A 16398-nucleotide genomic window follows, 5' to 3' on the forward strand; every position below is an offset into this window, starting at 1 on the left:
TGATATGTTTTTATCTCCATCATAAAGTTATGGTCATTACAAATGAACATGACAGTAGCCTCTCAAAAGGAAAATGTTAGCACTTACTGAACAAAGTATTTTACTGTAGTTCAGCTGTATAACACAACATTTATGACTTTGGATAACTTTCAGTGAATTTCACAGGAGCTTTTCTGAAGCTGCGTTAGAGTAATGTTCCTGTAGTTGTCTTCACTACCAATAACCATATTAGTAAGATATTACATTGCTCTGTTGGAATAGTAATGTCATCTCAGTTGGTACTTATGACACATTATGGTTTACTTTGAAACGATTATTTTTTGTCTTTTTTGTTTCCTTCCTTTTTGTGGAGAATGGGATCTTGCTATATTGCCCAGGCAGGTCTCGAACTCCTGGGCTCAAGCTGTCTTCCCGCCTCTGCCTCCCTGAGAGCTGGGATTACAGGCGTGAGCCACTGTGCCCGGCTACTTTGAAACAATTAATGGGAAGATTTATTTTTATTTTTCTCATTTGAACACTTTATTAAAATTACATCCATAAATGCACCTTTAATAGCTTTGCTATCCAGTTTCATTTTTTAAAAGATGCGTTTTGCCAAACATATAACTGTGTTTGTAGTTACTAAATAACCTCTTATTTCACAAAGACTCTGAGATGGTAGTTTTTGGATGAAATGGTAATGGGAAGAGGGGGGCTATCATTTTGATGATCAGGAATAATATGTTTTGAAAAGTAGTCTTCTATTAATCGTTTTACATAAAAAGCAATATGAAGAAATATGGGCTCAAAAATGACATTTGGGATTTGCTTTAGGATAGTCTCAAATCCTAGTATCAGTGTTAGTACAAATGAGAATTCAGAGGTCAAACCATTTCTGTTGTAGTGAGACCTTAACTGTGAAAATGTTTATCTTCCCCATCCCCAAAACTGTAGATATTAATAGAAAGCTCTGGGGGTTTTTTTTCCTTTTTCTTTTCTTTTCTTTTCTTTTCTTTTTTTTTTTTTTTTTTTTTGAGACAGAGTTTCACTCTCGTTGCCCAGGCTGGAGTGCAGTGGCGCAGTCTCAGCTCACGGTAACCTCTCTCTACTGGGTTCAAGTGATTCTTCTGCCTCAGCCTCCCAAGTAGCTGGGATTACAGGCATGCGCCACCATGTCTGGCGAATTTTGTATTTTTAGTAGAGACGGTGTTTCACCATGTTGGTCAGGCTGGTCTTGAACTCCAGGCCTCAGGTGATTTGCCCAGTTTGGCCTCCCAAAGTGCTGGGATTACAGGTGTGAGCCACCACGCCCAGCCTAGAAAGCCCTGTTTTTCAAATGTGAATTTTATTTGGTGGTTTTAGGTTTCTTCACGTTACTGTGCTGATTTCTGAGAACCATAGCACTATGTTTTCCTAGTCCTTAAAATAAATGCAGATATAAAAAAGAATGATACTTACTTGAAAGTGATTGTGCTGTAAACCTTATTACCCCTTTATTTATTGCTTGACATTATGACTATCCCTGGAAAATATTTCTGTATCCTGACTTGTTAGCATTTTGTCACTTGACACAGCTTGTATAGTCAGAACAAAAGCAGTTTTGGTCCCTAATGTTGAAACATTATTAACAAATGCAATGCCTAGTGTTACACTACGTGAAGCAACAGCATACATCTGTCAATATTGCCAAGTTCAGTGGAGATTTAATTTATTTGGACCTTTTTTTTTTTTTTTTGACAGAGTCTCGCTCTGTCGCCCAGGCTGGAGTGCAGTGGCATGATCTCGGCTCACTGCAAGCTCCACCTCCCAGGTTCACACCATTCTCCTGCCTCAGCCTCCCAAGTAGCTGGGACTACAGGCGCCCACCACTGTGCCCGGCTAATTTTTTTTATTTTTAGTAGAGACGGGGTTTCACCTTGGTCTCAATCTCCTGACCTCGTGATCTACCTGCCTCGGCCTCCCAAAGTTCTGGGATTACAGGTGTGAGCCACCGCGCCCGGCCTTGGACCTATTTGTTAAAGCATCAGAGCTTTGTATGAGTTTTACTATTATAAATTGTTTTGATTAATTTTTAGTGTTATAGTGTAGGGAGATAATTTTTTCCCCAAATGTAGTGTGTTACAAATAACGAAATTTGTTCTCCCTTGATCTAGGGAATGGAACAATACTGGGAATTGAGAACACAAGCTTTAGTAACAGACTTGAGTTTGAATCCCAGCTCTGTCATTTACTAGCTAGGTGATCTTGATTAAGTTATTTACTTCTCCAGGCCATGTTTTCCTCACCTGCAAAAGGGGATAGATAATGACAGTACTTGCCTCCCAGAATTATTGCCAGAATTAAAAGAGGAAGTATATAGGATTTAAGGTGGTGCTGGGCACATGGTTAGGACTTGATAAATAGTAGCCACCACTTATTGTTTTTGTTTGTTTTTGTTTTTGAGATGGAGTCTTGCTCTGTTGCCCAGGCTGGAGTGCAGTGGTGCGATCTCGGCTCACTGCAGCCTCCACTGGGTTCAAGCAATTCTCCTGCCTCAGCCTCCCGAGTAGCTGGGACTACAGGTGTGTGCCACCATGCCTGGCTAATTTTTAATTTTTTTTTTTATTTTTAGTAGAGACAGGGTTTTGCCACATTGGCCAGGCTGGTCTTGAATTCCTCACTTGAGACCATCTGTCCGCCTCGGCCTCCCAAAGTGCGGGGATTCCAGGTGTGAGCACTGAGGAATAGTGGCAGAAGGGAAGAACTTTTGCTCCGTTTCCTTCCCTTAGAATGTCAGTTTAAACAACTTATATAGGGGATAGGAATGTAACGTACGTTTAGGTTTGAAATAATTTTTGAAACTCCTTTTAGCCTTCAGTTTTGCTTCTTTCATTATATCATTTTTACATGATGTGCTATCAGGTAACCAAAATTCTAGATTTAAGTTTGATTCTCTACTATTCCCTGTGTCAATTTGTCTAAGCAATAAAAGGGCTATGAATCAAATAGGAGGGGGGAAAAAAGAGTGAAGAGCTTAATGTAACTAGATAAACTGCATATAAACTAGGTAATCAGCTTCCCTAATTGACATTTTTTTTTTTTTGAGATGGAGTTTCGCTCTTGTTGCCCAGGCTGGAGTGCAATGGCGCGATCTCGGCTCACTGCAACCTCCGCCTCCTAGGTACAAGCGATTTTCCTGTCTCAGCCTCCGAAGTAGCTCAGATTACAGGCATGCGCCACCATGCCCAGCTAATTTTTTTGTATTTAGTAGAGACGGGGTTTCACCATGTTAGGCTGGTCGCGAACTCCTGACCTCAGGTGATCTACCAGCCTCGGCCTCCCAAAGTGCTGGGATTACAGGCGTGCGCCACCATGCCTGGCCCCTAATTGACTTTTTAAGGCATTTTATCCCGTGAGCCTGTTTGCTTTGGCTCCTGTTCATCTGGATTTCTAGGTGAAAAGTAGGTCATGAACACTCATTCAAAATCATCGAAAACTGGAGTACTGAACCCTGAGTGCTTTCAAGACAAATTTCAATCTGTACCTGGTGTTGACTCCAAGGTTGCTCGCTTGCCCCAAAGAAAAGAACAGAGAGATAAGGAGGCTAGGGCTTGAGGTTAAAGTGTACGTATCAACAGCCAGGTGGGTCAGAGTTGAGGATGAGAGGGCTCAGTAGAGCAGGAGGTGTGAGTGTTTGGTTTTTATGTTCTTGCTGCCACAGGCAATTTTCCAAGGTTCATGTCAGCCACAAGGATCAAAGGAGGAAAGCCATTCTGCATGAACATTTTCATCTCCTTTACACGGTCTTTAATTATATAGCACCAAGATGGACCAGGAAAAATTTGCCAGAGTACTAAGGCTTTTATGATTTGCTGCCCTGTTTTTGCAGTTTAGACAGATATATATTTTTCCAGTATGATTTCCAGTTTCTACTGAAGCCATATGGAGATACCACATCTGTACCATCTATTCTTACTTAACTCCAGTCATCTAGCCAAGAAATGCAAATTTCCAAGTAAAATTATGAGTTAGCACTGCTTTTTTGAATTTAAGGAGATACTTGAAAGAAGGATATTTGAAGAATTTACCGTTTCTGGATGAAGCTAGCTGGTGAGATTACTAAGGGTATCTACTACCTACATTGGATAACTATTCTTCTTCTTTTTTTTTTTTTTTTAAGATGGAGTTTCCCTCTTGTTGCCCAGGCTGGAGTGCAGTGACGTGATCTCGGCTCACTGCAACTCCGCCTCCCAGGTTCAAGCAATTCCCCTGCCTCAGCCTCCCCATTGGCTGCGATTATAGGCGCCCACCACCACGCCCAGCTAATTTTTTGTATTTTTAGTAGAGACAGGGTTTCACCACGTTGGCCAGGCTGGTCTCAAACTCCTGACCTCAGGTGATCCGCCTGCCTCTGCAGATAGCTATTATTCTAATTGGTACCGGTGTCAGATTATATCACAGATTACAAGAAGAGAAAGAGTTCAGAAGGCCATTTAGTTCACCTGTCTTACCCCTATGCAAGATTTCCTACAAGCCACTCAAGATAAGATTTTTGGCCTAAGGATTGGCTGACACGTGTAATCCTAGTGCTTTGGGAGGCCGACTGGGAGGATTGCTTGAGGCCAGGAGTTGAAGACCAGCCTGGACAACAAAGTGAGACCCCTATCTCTACAAAAAAATTTAAAAATTTTGAAATGTGTCGTGTTCCTGTAGACCTAGCTACTCAAGAGGCTGAGGTGGGAGGATTGTGTAAGCTTAGGAGTTCGAGGCTGTGGTGAGCTATGATTGTGCCACTGTATCCATCTAGCCTGGGTGATAAAGTGAGGTCCTGTCTCAAAAAAAAAAATTTTTTTTTGCCCTGTTCTTAAATATATCAAGAAATTGTAATTCTACCCAAGTAACCTGAAACAAGACCAGTAATATATAACACTCTTCAGAGTTGAGAAATTCATCCTTCTGTATAAATTAAGTATTTCTCTTAATTTAAAGCCATTTTAGATCTGTCTCCTTCCATTAAATAAATATTTAAGTTTTTTTTTATTATTAAAAAACCCTTCATATACTTGATGACTGTCCTCAGGTCACTCCTAAACGTTCCCTTTTTTCACACTAAATTTTACTCGTGTCTTATGAAATGCTCTGAACAGTTTTCCTGCTTTTTCTAGTAGTAGAAATAGAAATAGCTAACATTTGTTAGACACTTAACATGTGCTAGGGACTATGCTAAGTTTTTTAATTATATGATCCTTTTTAATGCTGATAATCATGTTGTGAGATAGAGAAGTATTCTCATCTTACATGTGAGGAAATTGAGGCTCAGATGAGTTAAGTAACCTGACTGTAGCTAGTAAGTGGCAGAGCTGGGATTTGAATCCAGGGTCAGTTGACTCCCAAGCCAGAACTCCTAATCACCAGGTTACGCTAGACTATCTTTTAAGCTACCCACTCCAAAATCACATTTAAAGAAACATAAGGATTACAGCTTAGCAGTTTTCTAATAAAGATGGAAATAGTACTGAATTTAGGACATAATCAGACTCCTATTAATATGTTCTGTTAAATAGTAATATCTTGTTAATTTTTAGGACAAAAACCCTATACACATCCTATGTAAGAATATTGTGATTATTACCCTCCAGATACTTTTTAGCCTCTGAAAATAAAAAGACCATTTCCACATAGTCTTCACTTTGTTATTTACTCAGTACCACTGGAGTACTTAGCATTTTAAAGAAACAGGGTGTCTTCTGTCTGGGAGGAGTCTTACCTATTGAGATAGTTCAGACTGCTTCCTAGAGCTGGTAAGGTTAAAAAAATGGAATGAGTCTAGGAAATATTAATAGGTTAGCCATACCAGAATAGGTCTTTGAGACCCATTCCAGTTGAGTAAGGTGGGATGATTGCAGGGTCTTCCAACATTAGAGAAGAATTTCAACTCAGATAGGAAGGGATGGGGAAGGGTAAAAGCAGGATTTTTCAGGAGACAGGTGATATACAATAGTCACTGTGGAGAATGAAGTATAATAATGGCAGCATATTTGTCTACTCTACATAGATGTCCTGCAGGCATCTTAAACTCAACCTGTCTTAAACCAGTATTCATCACCACCCCGCCCACCACGCCCACTCCCTGAAACCTGATTCTTCTTCTGAATCCTTTACCATCAACTCTTCCTTCTTCCATATCAGTCACGTCAATTCTATTTGTGGGATATCTCTGCCTTTTCTTTCTTTCTTTCTTTCTTTTTCTTTTTCTTTTTTTTTTTTCTTTTTTTTTTTTTTGAGACGGAGTCTTGCTCTGTCGCCCAGGCTGGAGTACAGTGGCACGATCTCGGCTCACTTCAAGCTCGCCTCCTGGGTTCACACCATTCTCCTGCCTCAGCCTCCCGAGTAGCTGGGACTACAGGCGCCCACCACCACTCCTGGCTAATTTTTTGTATTTTTAGTAGAGACGCGGTTTCACCGTGTTAGCCAGGATGGTCTTGATCTCCTGACCTCATGATCCGCCCGCCTCGGCCTCCCAAAGTGCTGGGATTACAGGCGTGAGCCACTGCGCCCAGCCTGCCTTTTCTTTCTTAATGCTACCCTATGTCCAGTCTTGCTCCTCCCACCCTTCCAACATACTACTGGTAGTTACTTGATCTCTGCTTTTAAAAGCTAATGCCACTCCCTAACTGGAAACCTTTCATGATTTCTTACTGCATACAATATAATGTCCAGAGGCCTCAGCCTGCCATTCAGAAGTCTTGTCTTAACCCACTTTTTCCATCCTTATCTCATTCTCTCTCCTCTAGGTTTTCCAAGCATCCTGTCTCTGTCCCCACTGCGGTGCCTGTACTGATGTTCACCTCTGCTTGCGGCTCTTTTTTCCTCCTAGCTGCCTCTCAAAAGTTCTGTCTGTTTTTGAGATCCAGCTCAAACTTCACACTTCATTTCTGTCATATAGCATAACACAATATGCGTTGTATTTGATACACATGTGCAAGCCTTTTTTCTCCACTGTATTGTTGACTCTGGGAGAGTAAGACTGTATTCTCTTTGCCCAGCCTAGCATGATGTGGGGATAATGCATAGAAAACTCTTAATATGGTGCTTGATGTCTTCTTTGTGCTCAATAGTGTTCTAATAAATAAGTGGGTGCTCATTGTTGGTGGACTTTGAAGATGGAAAGGGCTTCAGCTGGATAATAGTGTGAAGCCTTAATAACAGGCTAGGTATAAATTGAACAGGGAAGTCATGGCGTAGCACAAAATTCCTCTCTTTTGGTTAATTAGTATTTTAGTGTTGTTTACAACTTGAGCAGTTTGAAAAGGGAGGAGAGTAATTTAGAGGGAAAAATGAGGTTGGTTATTTTTTTCCAGAGAGTAGAGAGCTGTGTATGCCTCAAACATGAGAGTTTTCATGTTTCTTCAGCCTTCACTCCCTCAGTATGGTTTTGTGTTTGTTGTTTCCTTAGGTATTATATTTGTCAAGGCCCCATATAGTATAGAGTTTAGAATTCAACTGTTTATCAAATACTTTAGTGCCCACTTTCTACCAGCACAATGCTAGGTACTTTGAATGTAAACATGAATAAATATGGTTTAACCTTAGAAGTATTTAAAGAATGGCACAGGAGAGCTGGGAAAGAGGATCACAATTAATTATGAGAAGTCAGAAGGCTCCATAGAAAACGAGAGTTGAAATGTGTTCCACCAGGAGAGTGATGCTATGGAAGTCAAAGACAAACAATTTCAAGGAGGAAGAAGCGGTCAAAAAATATTAAATAAGTATTAAATGCCAGTGCTATTTATAGTAGATTGTGTGACTTACTTAGCGTTCAGTAGGGGCAAAATGGAATACCCACATTGTATAGAATGCTGCCACTTTGCTTTCTGCAATCACAGAAGCTGAAGATTCTGGATGACTATTGGTGCTACTAAATCGTTAGAGCAGAGGTACCTAACCAACTCTACTAAATCAGAAAAGGGGCAGGGGTGAGGGTTGGGTTGCAGACACAATCTTTTGAAAAAGGTTCCCAGATGATTTTTTTTTTTCTTTTTAGACGGAGTCTCACTCTGTCGCCAGGCTGGAGTGCAGTTGTGTGATCTTGGCTCACTGCAACCTCCGTCTCCCTGGTTCAAGCGATTCTCCTGCCTCAGCCTCCCGAGTAGCTGGGATTACAGGCACATGCCACCACGCCCAGCTAATTTTTGTATTTTTAGTACAGACGGGGTTGGGAGTTTCACCATGTTGGCCAGGATGGTCTCGATCTCCTGACCTTGTGATCCACCCGCCTCGGCCTCCCAAAGTGCTGGGATTACAGGCGTGAGCCACCGTGCCTGGCCTCCCAGGTGATTTTTGATGAACAACCCTGGTTATGGACCATTGCCTTGTGTCAGGGGTTGGCAAACTTTCTGTAAAGGACCAGACAATATTTAAGGTTTTGTAAGCTATGTGGTCTCAGTTGAAATCACAGACAATACACAAAGAAATGAGCATGGCTGTGTTTTAATTAAACTTTTTATTTACAAAAAGTTTTTTTGTAAATAAAACAAAGTTTGTAAATCCCGTGGATTAGGCCCACAGGATGCCTTCTGTAGGGAGGAAAAGAGGTAAATTTTCTTCCTGAAGATTTATTCAGTGGCCTCATTGTCATCTGTGTAGCTAAGCGTACATGCATTGTGAATGTATTCATATAAATGTGATTTTTTTTAAAAGCTCCAGTTATGGCATGCAGATTAATTTTAATGTATGCAGATATTTTACCAGTCATTTATATTAAAATGAACTTTACTTTTGAGGTGATAAAGGAGAATGAATGTAAGGTCAAAGAGAAACTTGGAAGTGTAATAATGATGGAGGAAATTGGGTCTTTGGCTATTACTGAATACATTTTTTTAATGCATAATTTTTTTATTTGCCTCCATTTAATACTTTTTGGTAACTGGGAATACTGTCAATTAATTTCATTATAAAATCCTCATTTATTTTTGCTAATGGAGGAGATCCAAAACCAATAATATAAACAAAATGTATTCTTGGTGTTGGGGGCTGTCTTGGTACTTATTTGAGCATAGGTGTGGACGAGGTGTTCTTCACAGACTAAATATAGCAAGCGGCATAGCAGTTTAGAGTACCCTCAGCTGGAAAAACCCATACACGAGAAAAGCTTGGACACAAAAATCTGAGCTCAGAAAATGTCTGTCTGAATCTTTCAGATACACAAAAAGAAACTTCAGAAACTCCAATAAGATAATTTATATTCCTCATCAATCATGATGCAGAAAGTCAGATAGAGTTGGAGTATGTGATATTCTGAGCAAGGTCAGGAGATGAGGTTAAGGCTTAGTTCATTTCCCTCCAATTTCCAAGACATCTGAAATAATCTATTCAGTAACTACTTAGATTTAGTCTGTTAAATCTAGTAAAAATTTAATGAGTACTTTTCAGTGGCCCTATTTTTTAGAAGCACCTGGAATTTAAGGTCCTAATCTGTTTTTCAAGCAACTTGTCACTTTTCAGTGACTGACAGCTTTCAGATTTCACTGTTTTCTGGCTTTCCATTTAAACCTTAAAAGTAGTGTTTAGTTTGTGTTCTTATGAGACCTCCTTCAAAATGCTGTATTTTTAAAAAATAGTAACTAAAGGATCAAGCAGAAACAGTTATGAGTTCGTATTCCACCCTCCCATGAAGTGGCACTTTTTAAGGAATTTTTAACACATAAATTTAACAAATAAAAACTAAAACAGCAGTTAACCAGATAATTCAGAGCCACTCTGTTGTCTAGTTATTTGGATATGTGAGGTATTACTATAAATAAAGCAATGAAGCTGGAGTTAAGGAGCATTTTTGGGGCATCTCTGAAAACTTGCCCCTAACTGTACTGTCACTTTCTAGTTTTTATTGGAGGTAGTATTACCTGTTATTAAAACAAAAAGCCAAGCACCTGCGTAAAGTAAGCTGCTTTCACTTTGTTTTTGGCTCGTATCTCCTGTGCAAATATCCTCAGTACAGCGTTCCCTACTCCAAGAGCTTTTGGCATTTTTTTTTTCTTTGCCTACAGGCTCAAGAACGTGACCTCTTTTTGTACCCTCCTTTGCCTTGTCTGTGCATTTGTAGCAGTTTTCTGGGAGCAGGTTTCTTCAGAACAGTTAACTGCTTGGCTGTGAGAATGTGTATCTATACACTGATAGTCAGTTACTGACAGACATATTAGATATAGGACGATGAAGCTGGACAAAGCTAAGTTGCAGACAGCCTTTCCATCATCAGTTCCTTATGGCTCTATCTGACCATTAGGTTCCAGCTTTTCCCCCAAGAGCCTTGTAGAAGTTGGCAATCTCATTTTCATTTTACTTCCCTATAGTTACTGAGAAAGTAATATTTTTCCTTTTGCTCTTTAAGACTTCTTTTTGCAAACTGAATTTCTGTCCTGTCCTAGTTAAGTTGACTGAGGAGCAGGTATGCCCCAGCCTCTGGCTCCTACCCGACATTAGCTAAGTCTCAGTCCGTTTAGTTCCTTGTGTCTCCTCTCATGCATGACTTAGTTCCTCTTTCATCAGTGGGTCAGCTCCTTGAGACTCTGCTTATGTTGCACAATTTAACCTTAAGTTAGTGTAGCTTCTAACAATACGATAGAGACGCCATGCAAATATCTGTAATAAGACAGGACCTCTTTTTCCAGTATCCCTAATTTGAAGCTGGTAATTAATTATTAAGGTTTACTAGGTCGACTAGGTAGCAAACTGAATAGGGGAGTAAGAGAAAAATTATTATTAATGAAGAAGTTTTCACCTCTATCTAAATCAAGAACTTGAAATCAGGATACAAGCAGGATAAGCTGAGAATTAACATGTATGCCTATGTTGGAGGCAGGAAATTAGCCCTCAACAGAATATCTGATACATGGGGCAGGCCTTTTTTGCGGGGAGTTGGGGAGAGGTCTTCCATTGTTTTTGAAAAACATGTTTCTGTCAGGTTAACTTTCATTTTCCCACGTTTGAGGGAGCCATGGATACTGTGCAAGCATGATGGTACATGGCAGCTGACAGTCATTCTGCTGAAGGCCCAGTAGGGACTGTGGTAAATTGGAGAGCAAATGTTTTGTGTAAAGGGAGATACTGGAGCCATTATTAGGGTATAACCAACCAGGTGCCTTGTGGTAGAGGGGTCCCCATTTTCCAGTTACTTCACCTTTTTCTAGGGAAGGCCTTTTTGTTTTATTTTTATTTCCTATAACATTTTTTAAGCTGGACTAGCCACCTATCTGGTTTCTCAGCTTCTTTAATTTTTCTTTTTATCTCATCTTAGTTTTCAACCTTGTTTCTAGCGGGGCTAATCTTTTCCCTGAAACATTCTTGCCACGTTCATTCTGTGCTCCTCCAACTGGATTGATCTCCCCAATTTCACCATTCCCAGTCATAGATCAGAATGTTTAAATATTTTTAGAAGTAGCTGAAGATAATTATGTTAAATCTGCAGATATTAGAAACATGAATGAGAAAAAATATGCCATAAGATTAAGATCTTCAATAATAGAGTATGTTTGCGATGACATACTTACTGAACACTACTTTTTAAGTCACAGTGTTACTCTTCAAAAAAAAATTCTGTCTAGAATGAATTGATTGATAAAATTTATGTATTTATAAAGATAATCAGCCATATAATGGAGTAAAATGATAAGAGCCAAAATGAACAGTATATATCTTGAGTCCCATAGGAGTTTAGAGAAAAAGGATTATTTTAGAGGTTGGAATATAGCATCGTAGACTAAGATAATTTTCCCTTTTTGTATTCATAGGTAAGCAAGCAAATGTAAACATTGTATTTTGGCTTTATTATGGATAATTTTTGCTATTTTGTTAGTACCTTGCCAGAAATTTGACTGCTTGTATGTGAATGCTGCATAAAATAGGTCCTGGGAATTCTAATTTAGCAAAATTCCAACTCCTAACCTTGTAAAGAAGTTTCCACTCCGAAAATATTTTTTATTGGTATGTCTTCCTCTTTCTTGTCTTTCTTGAGTGAAACTGACTATAAAAATAAAGTAAGCTTTAAAAAAATTATCTGTCCTGAGTTGCTGTAGTTAACTGGTTATTTGCAAAATGCATGTATTTCACCATAGCAGCTTAAAACCAGTTACTTTGGGCAGATTTAAATTTATAACCAGCCAAAAACTATTTTGGTATATTTTGGGTTTTTGGTTCCCACCTTATTCTCACCAGACTGAGAGACGGGTATTGAAAGCATTTACTAGAGTTTTCCTAATTTGTTTTTTAAATAATATTTTTGCATATAAAAGTACTTTTGCCCATTGTAGAAAAATCAAAATACAGGGCATTATGAAGAAAACCAGCCACCCCGAGATAGCCACTTAGCATTTTGCTGTTTTTACTTGTACCTGTTTTAAAGAATCTATGTTATAAACATAGTTGGATTCATAATTCACATAGTTTTGTATCCTGCCTCATTTTTTTTAACTTAACATTACACATAGATCTTCCTGAGCCATTCCAATTTCTTTGAAAAGAGTGGCTGTAGAACATTCTCTCATGTGTATACTATAATTTATTTAAACATTTTTCTTTTTCTTTTTTTCTTTTTTTTTTCTTTTTTTTTTTTTTTTTTGTGATGGAGTTTCACTCTTTTTGCCCAGGCTGGAGTGCAATGGTACAATCTCAGCTCACCGCAACCTTTACCTCCCAGGTTCAAGTGATTCTCCTGCCTCAGCCTCCCGAGTAGCTGGGATTACAGGCATGTGCCGCCACACCTGGCTAGTTTTGTATTTTTAGTTGAGATGGTGTTTCTCCATGTTGGTCAGGCTGGTCTTGAACTCCTGACCTCAGGTGATGCGCCCGTCTCAGCCTCCCAAAGTGCTGGGATTACAGGCGTGAGCTGCTGTACCCGGACCTAAATATTTTTCAATTGTTGATAGGTGGTTTTACATTTTAGACTGTTCTAAATAATTCTACAATGAATGTGCTTGTGCATTAATTGCTTGAGTGTGATTATTTTTTAGACTAGGTTTATAGAGTAAAATTACTGGCTTAGAGAATACAAATTTTTTAAAAACCTTGTTGAATAAGGCAAATTGCATTCTAGAGAGTATGTACCAATTTCCAACTGTATACAACAGTGCCCATCTTAACTGTATCTTGTCAATGTTGAGCTCAATATAGTATTTTAAATGGCACCTCTCTTTTCAGTTTTGCTCGCTAATTGAATTTAATATATTTTTTTCAAAATGTACCCATCTAAACCTGTTTTGGATGTAAGTTTCAAGATAAACTACTTTCCCTAAAGTTCTTAGTGAAGTGGGATAATGTTTGATGCGTTAAAAAAATAGATTGCAAAATAGTATGTGTAGAATTACGTTTCACTAAGCATTGTAACACTGTGAGGCATCTCTGATTGGTGAGTATGAGTGATTTAAAATTTTTCTTTGTGCTTTTTTTGTTTTCCAGAATTTCTTTAATATAATAGAACTTTGTAATTAAGCTACAGTTCAAATGCTGTACCTTCTTAAGAATTTATAAGCCATCCAAAAGCTTTGCCTTCTTGATAATTTGGCATAGTATTTCTTTTTACAGTAATACTTTGAAGTTTCTGTATTTATTTAAGGAAGAAAGGGGTATTTCTTGTATCAATAATGGGCACTGGCCCTCATGTTTTCTGGGAAACAGCTGTAGTGAGACTGTTTCTGTTTCTGACATATGAATATTTTTTAAATGATAGCCTGAATGAGAGTTTTACTGTTTGACTTGCTTAGAGAAATGTAAGAAATTTTATTGGAATTTATATTAGCCTCTTGGTACACCAATATTGCTTAGAGGCCGAGTAATCCAAAAGTTAGGAATGCTAAGTGTTCTTTATGTTCAAATTAATAAAAAGAGGGATGAGAACACTTTAGAACAAGGTGTCCAGCAACCAAGAAGCAAATGAACAGTTTTTTAGATTTAGCTTGTTGTGAATCTATTTTGGCATGTCATGTACAGTTAAATGGCCTCATTATAAAAGTTCACTTGGTACAGTACATTATGATATGTTAATCAAAACCACTGAAAGTCATTGTTATGTAACTTTTTAAAGATAACTTTTTTCCTAAATGTAGAGCATGAGCTAGTTAATCAATATGAATTATCCGTTAAATTCAAAAGGTAAGGTATAATAAAATACATTGAAAGAATCTGTTCTTTTATTTGTTTGCCTGAATTCGTAGTGCAAGAGGTAAGTGACATAGATTAAATTGAAATACTGTGCATATTTTCACAATATAATCAACTTGACATCACAAAATAGTCTCAGAGCTCAAGGTATTAAAAAAACTACCTAATTCTTTCACCTTGTCTCCTTCCCTCACTTTAAATGGATTTTACCAGGTTCTCAAATAGTAAGTTATGTGAGATATTTTTCCCACAGAGTCTCATTAATTAAGTGGATTTTTTTTTTTTTTTTTAAGACGGAGTCTCGATCTGTTGCCCAGGCTGGAGTGCAGTGGCACGATCTTGGCTCACTGCAGCCTCCACCTCCTGGGTTCAAGCAGTTATGCTTCAGCCTCCCAAGTAGCTGGGATTAGAGGCATGCGCCACCACACCCAGCTAATTTTTTTGTATTTTTAGTAGAGATGGGGTTTCACCATATTGGCCAGGCTGGTCTCAAACTCCTGACCTTGTGATCTGCCTGCCTCTGCCTCCCAAAGTGCTGGGATTACAGGCATGAGCCACCGCACCTAGCAATTAAGTGGAAATTTTAAGGAAAACTTTTTTTTTCTGGTATGAGACATTTTCTCCAGTTACTTGTACCTAGGAAGATCTGGATTACATAAAAAGTCTCTTTTATAATGTTATATACAGCTCACATTCCTGAATTACAGTATTTCAAATTTTCTCTTGACCATAATGAAACAATAGACATTAATAACATTCTGTTAATTTTGTCAGTGTTTAACATGGGAAAAAAATACCCCAGAAGAATTTTATTCGGTTATTCTAAGGAGAGAAAACAAGAAAAGTAGCATTAATTACAAAACTTTTCAATAACCAATTTGTTTTCCTTGACAGAAATTGATATGCCTCTAATCTGATATACAGCCTTAGAAAGTCACATACTAATAATATTATTTTGTCGTTTTGCTGTAGATGTGTTCTTTGTGCCATTGTCCTGGAGCAACAATTGGTTGTGATGTGAAAACATGTCACAGGACATACCACTACCACTGTGCATTGCATGATAAAGCTCAAATACGAGAGAAACCTTCACAAGGAATTTACATGTAATTATTTAACTTCTCTTTAAGTTTTTTTTTTTAACAATAATACTTTCTTTGGGCTTTTGTAAAAATTTTTCCCATTTCAAAGCATTTCATCATCATCATAAAGGGTGTTTTTGATAAGAAATTTAATACTTAGAGAAATAGTACAGGAAGTTTAATAATATATTTTGAATCCAGCTAGTGAATTGGGTGAAGTGTACTGCTCGTTTTCTTAATTTGAAAAGTGAGTTTAATTTAGTTTGCTTACTAATTTTTGATTTCTTCATTTTTTATAGGGTCTATTGCCGAAAACACAAGAAAACTGCACATAACTCCGAAGGTACATCATTTAGCCACGTTTCAGCCACTTTTCAGTTTCAAGAAGAAATTTGAGTACAGATTAGTGAATTATACTATATTAATTTTAACCATAAGACATATCTCAACATTCAGTACATTTAGAAGAATTGAGAAAAGTGTTAGGATAAACTAATGTGCATAGTGAAAAAGATCTGAACTTCTTTTTTTTTTTTTCCTGAAACGAAGTCTTGCTCTGTCGCCCAGGCTGGAGTGCAGTGGTGTGATCACAGCTTACTGCAACCTCTGCCTTTCAGGTTCGAGCAATTCTCCTGCCTCAGCCTCCTGAGTAGCTGGGATTACAGACGTGCACTGCAATGCCCAGCTAATTTTTGTATTTTTAATAGAGACGGGGTTTCACTGTGTTGGCCAGGCTGGTCTTGAACTCTTGACCTCGTGATCCACCTGCCTCAGCCTCCCAAAGTGCTGGGATTACAGGCGTGAGCCATCGTGCCCGACCAAGATCTGAACTTTTAAGAAAACTTTTATCCCAAAGTCCTTGTAAAGTATATGCTGAAAATCTATCTTTAGTAAGAAATTATGCTGGTGGCTGCGTGTTTCATTTCTTTGTGTTTTTTTTTTTTTTTGTGAGACAGAGTCTCGCTGTGTTGCCCAGGCTGGAGTGCAGTGGCGCGATCTTGGCTCACTGCAAGCTCTGCCTCCCGGGTTCACATCATTCTCTGCCTCAGCCTCCCGAGTAGCTGGGACTACAGGTGCCCGCCACCACGCCTGGCTAATTTTTTGTATTTTTAGTAGAGATGGGGTTTCACCGTGTTAGCCAGGATGGTCTTGATCTCTTGACCTCGTGATCCGCCTGCCTTGGCCTCCCAAAGTGCTGGGATTACAG

At 38.6% G+C, this 16398-nt stretch overlaps 1 protein-coding gene across 5 annotated transcripts in view; it reads left to right on the forward strand.

Moving 5' to 3' along the window:
* The window catches only part of PHF6 (PHD finger protein 6), a 56315-nt gene that overhangs the window by 6025 nt on the left and 33892 nt on the right, over positions 1-16398 (forward strand). For all 5 annotated transcript variants that reach the window (XM_008967178.6, XM_055106223.2, XM_008967177.5 and 2 more), the window contains exons 4-5: positions 15082-15215; positions 15491-15534. In XM_008967178.6, coding sequence (XP_008965426.1) covers positions 15082-15215; positions 15491-15534 — 178 coding nt within the window. The remainder of the gene's footprint in view (positions 1-15081; positions 15216-15490; positions 15535-16398) is intronic.

This window comes from Pan paniscus, chromosome X (genome assembly GCF_029289425.2).
Source record: "Pan paniscus chromosome X, NHGRI_mPanPan1-v2.0_pri, whole genome shotgun sequence".
NCBI classification, from domain to species: Eukaryota; Metazoa; Chordata; class Mammalia; order Primates; family Hominidae; genus Pan; species Pan paniscus.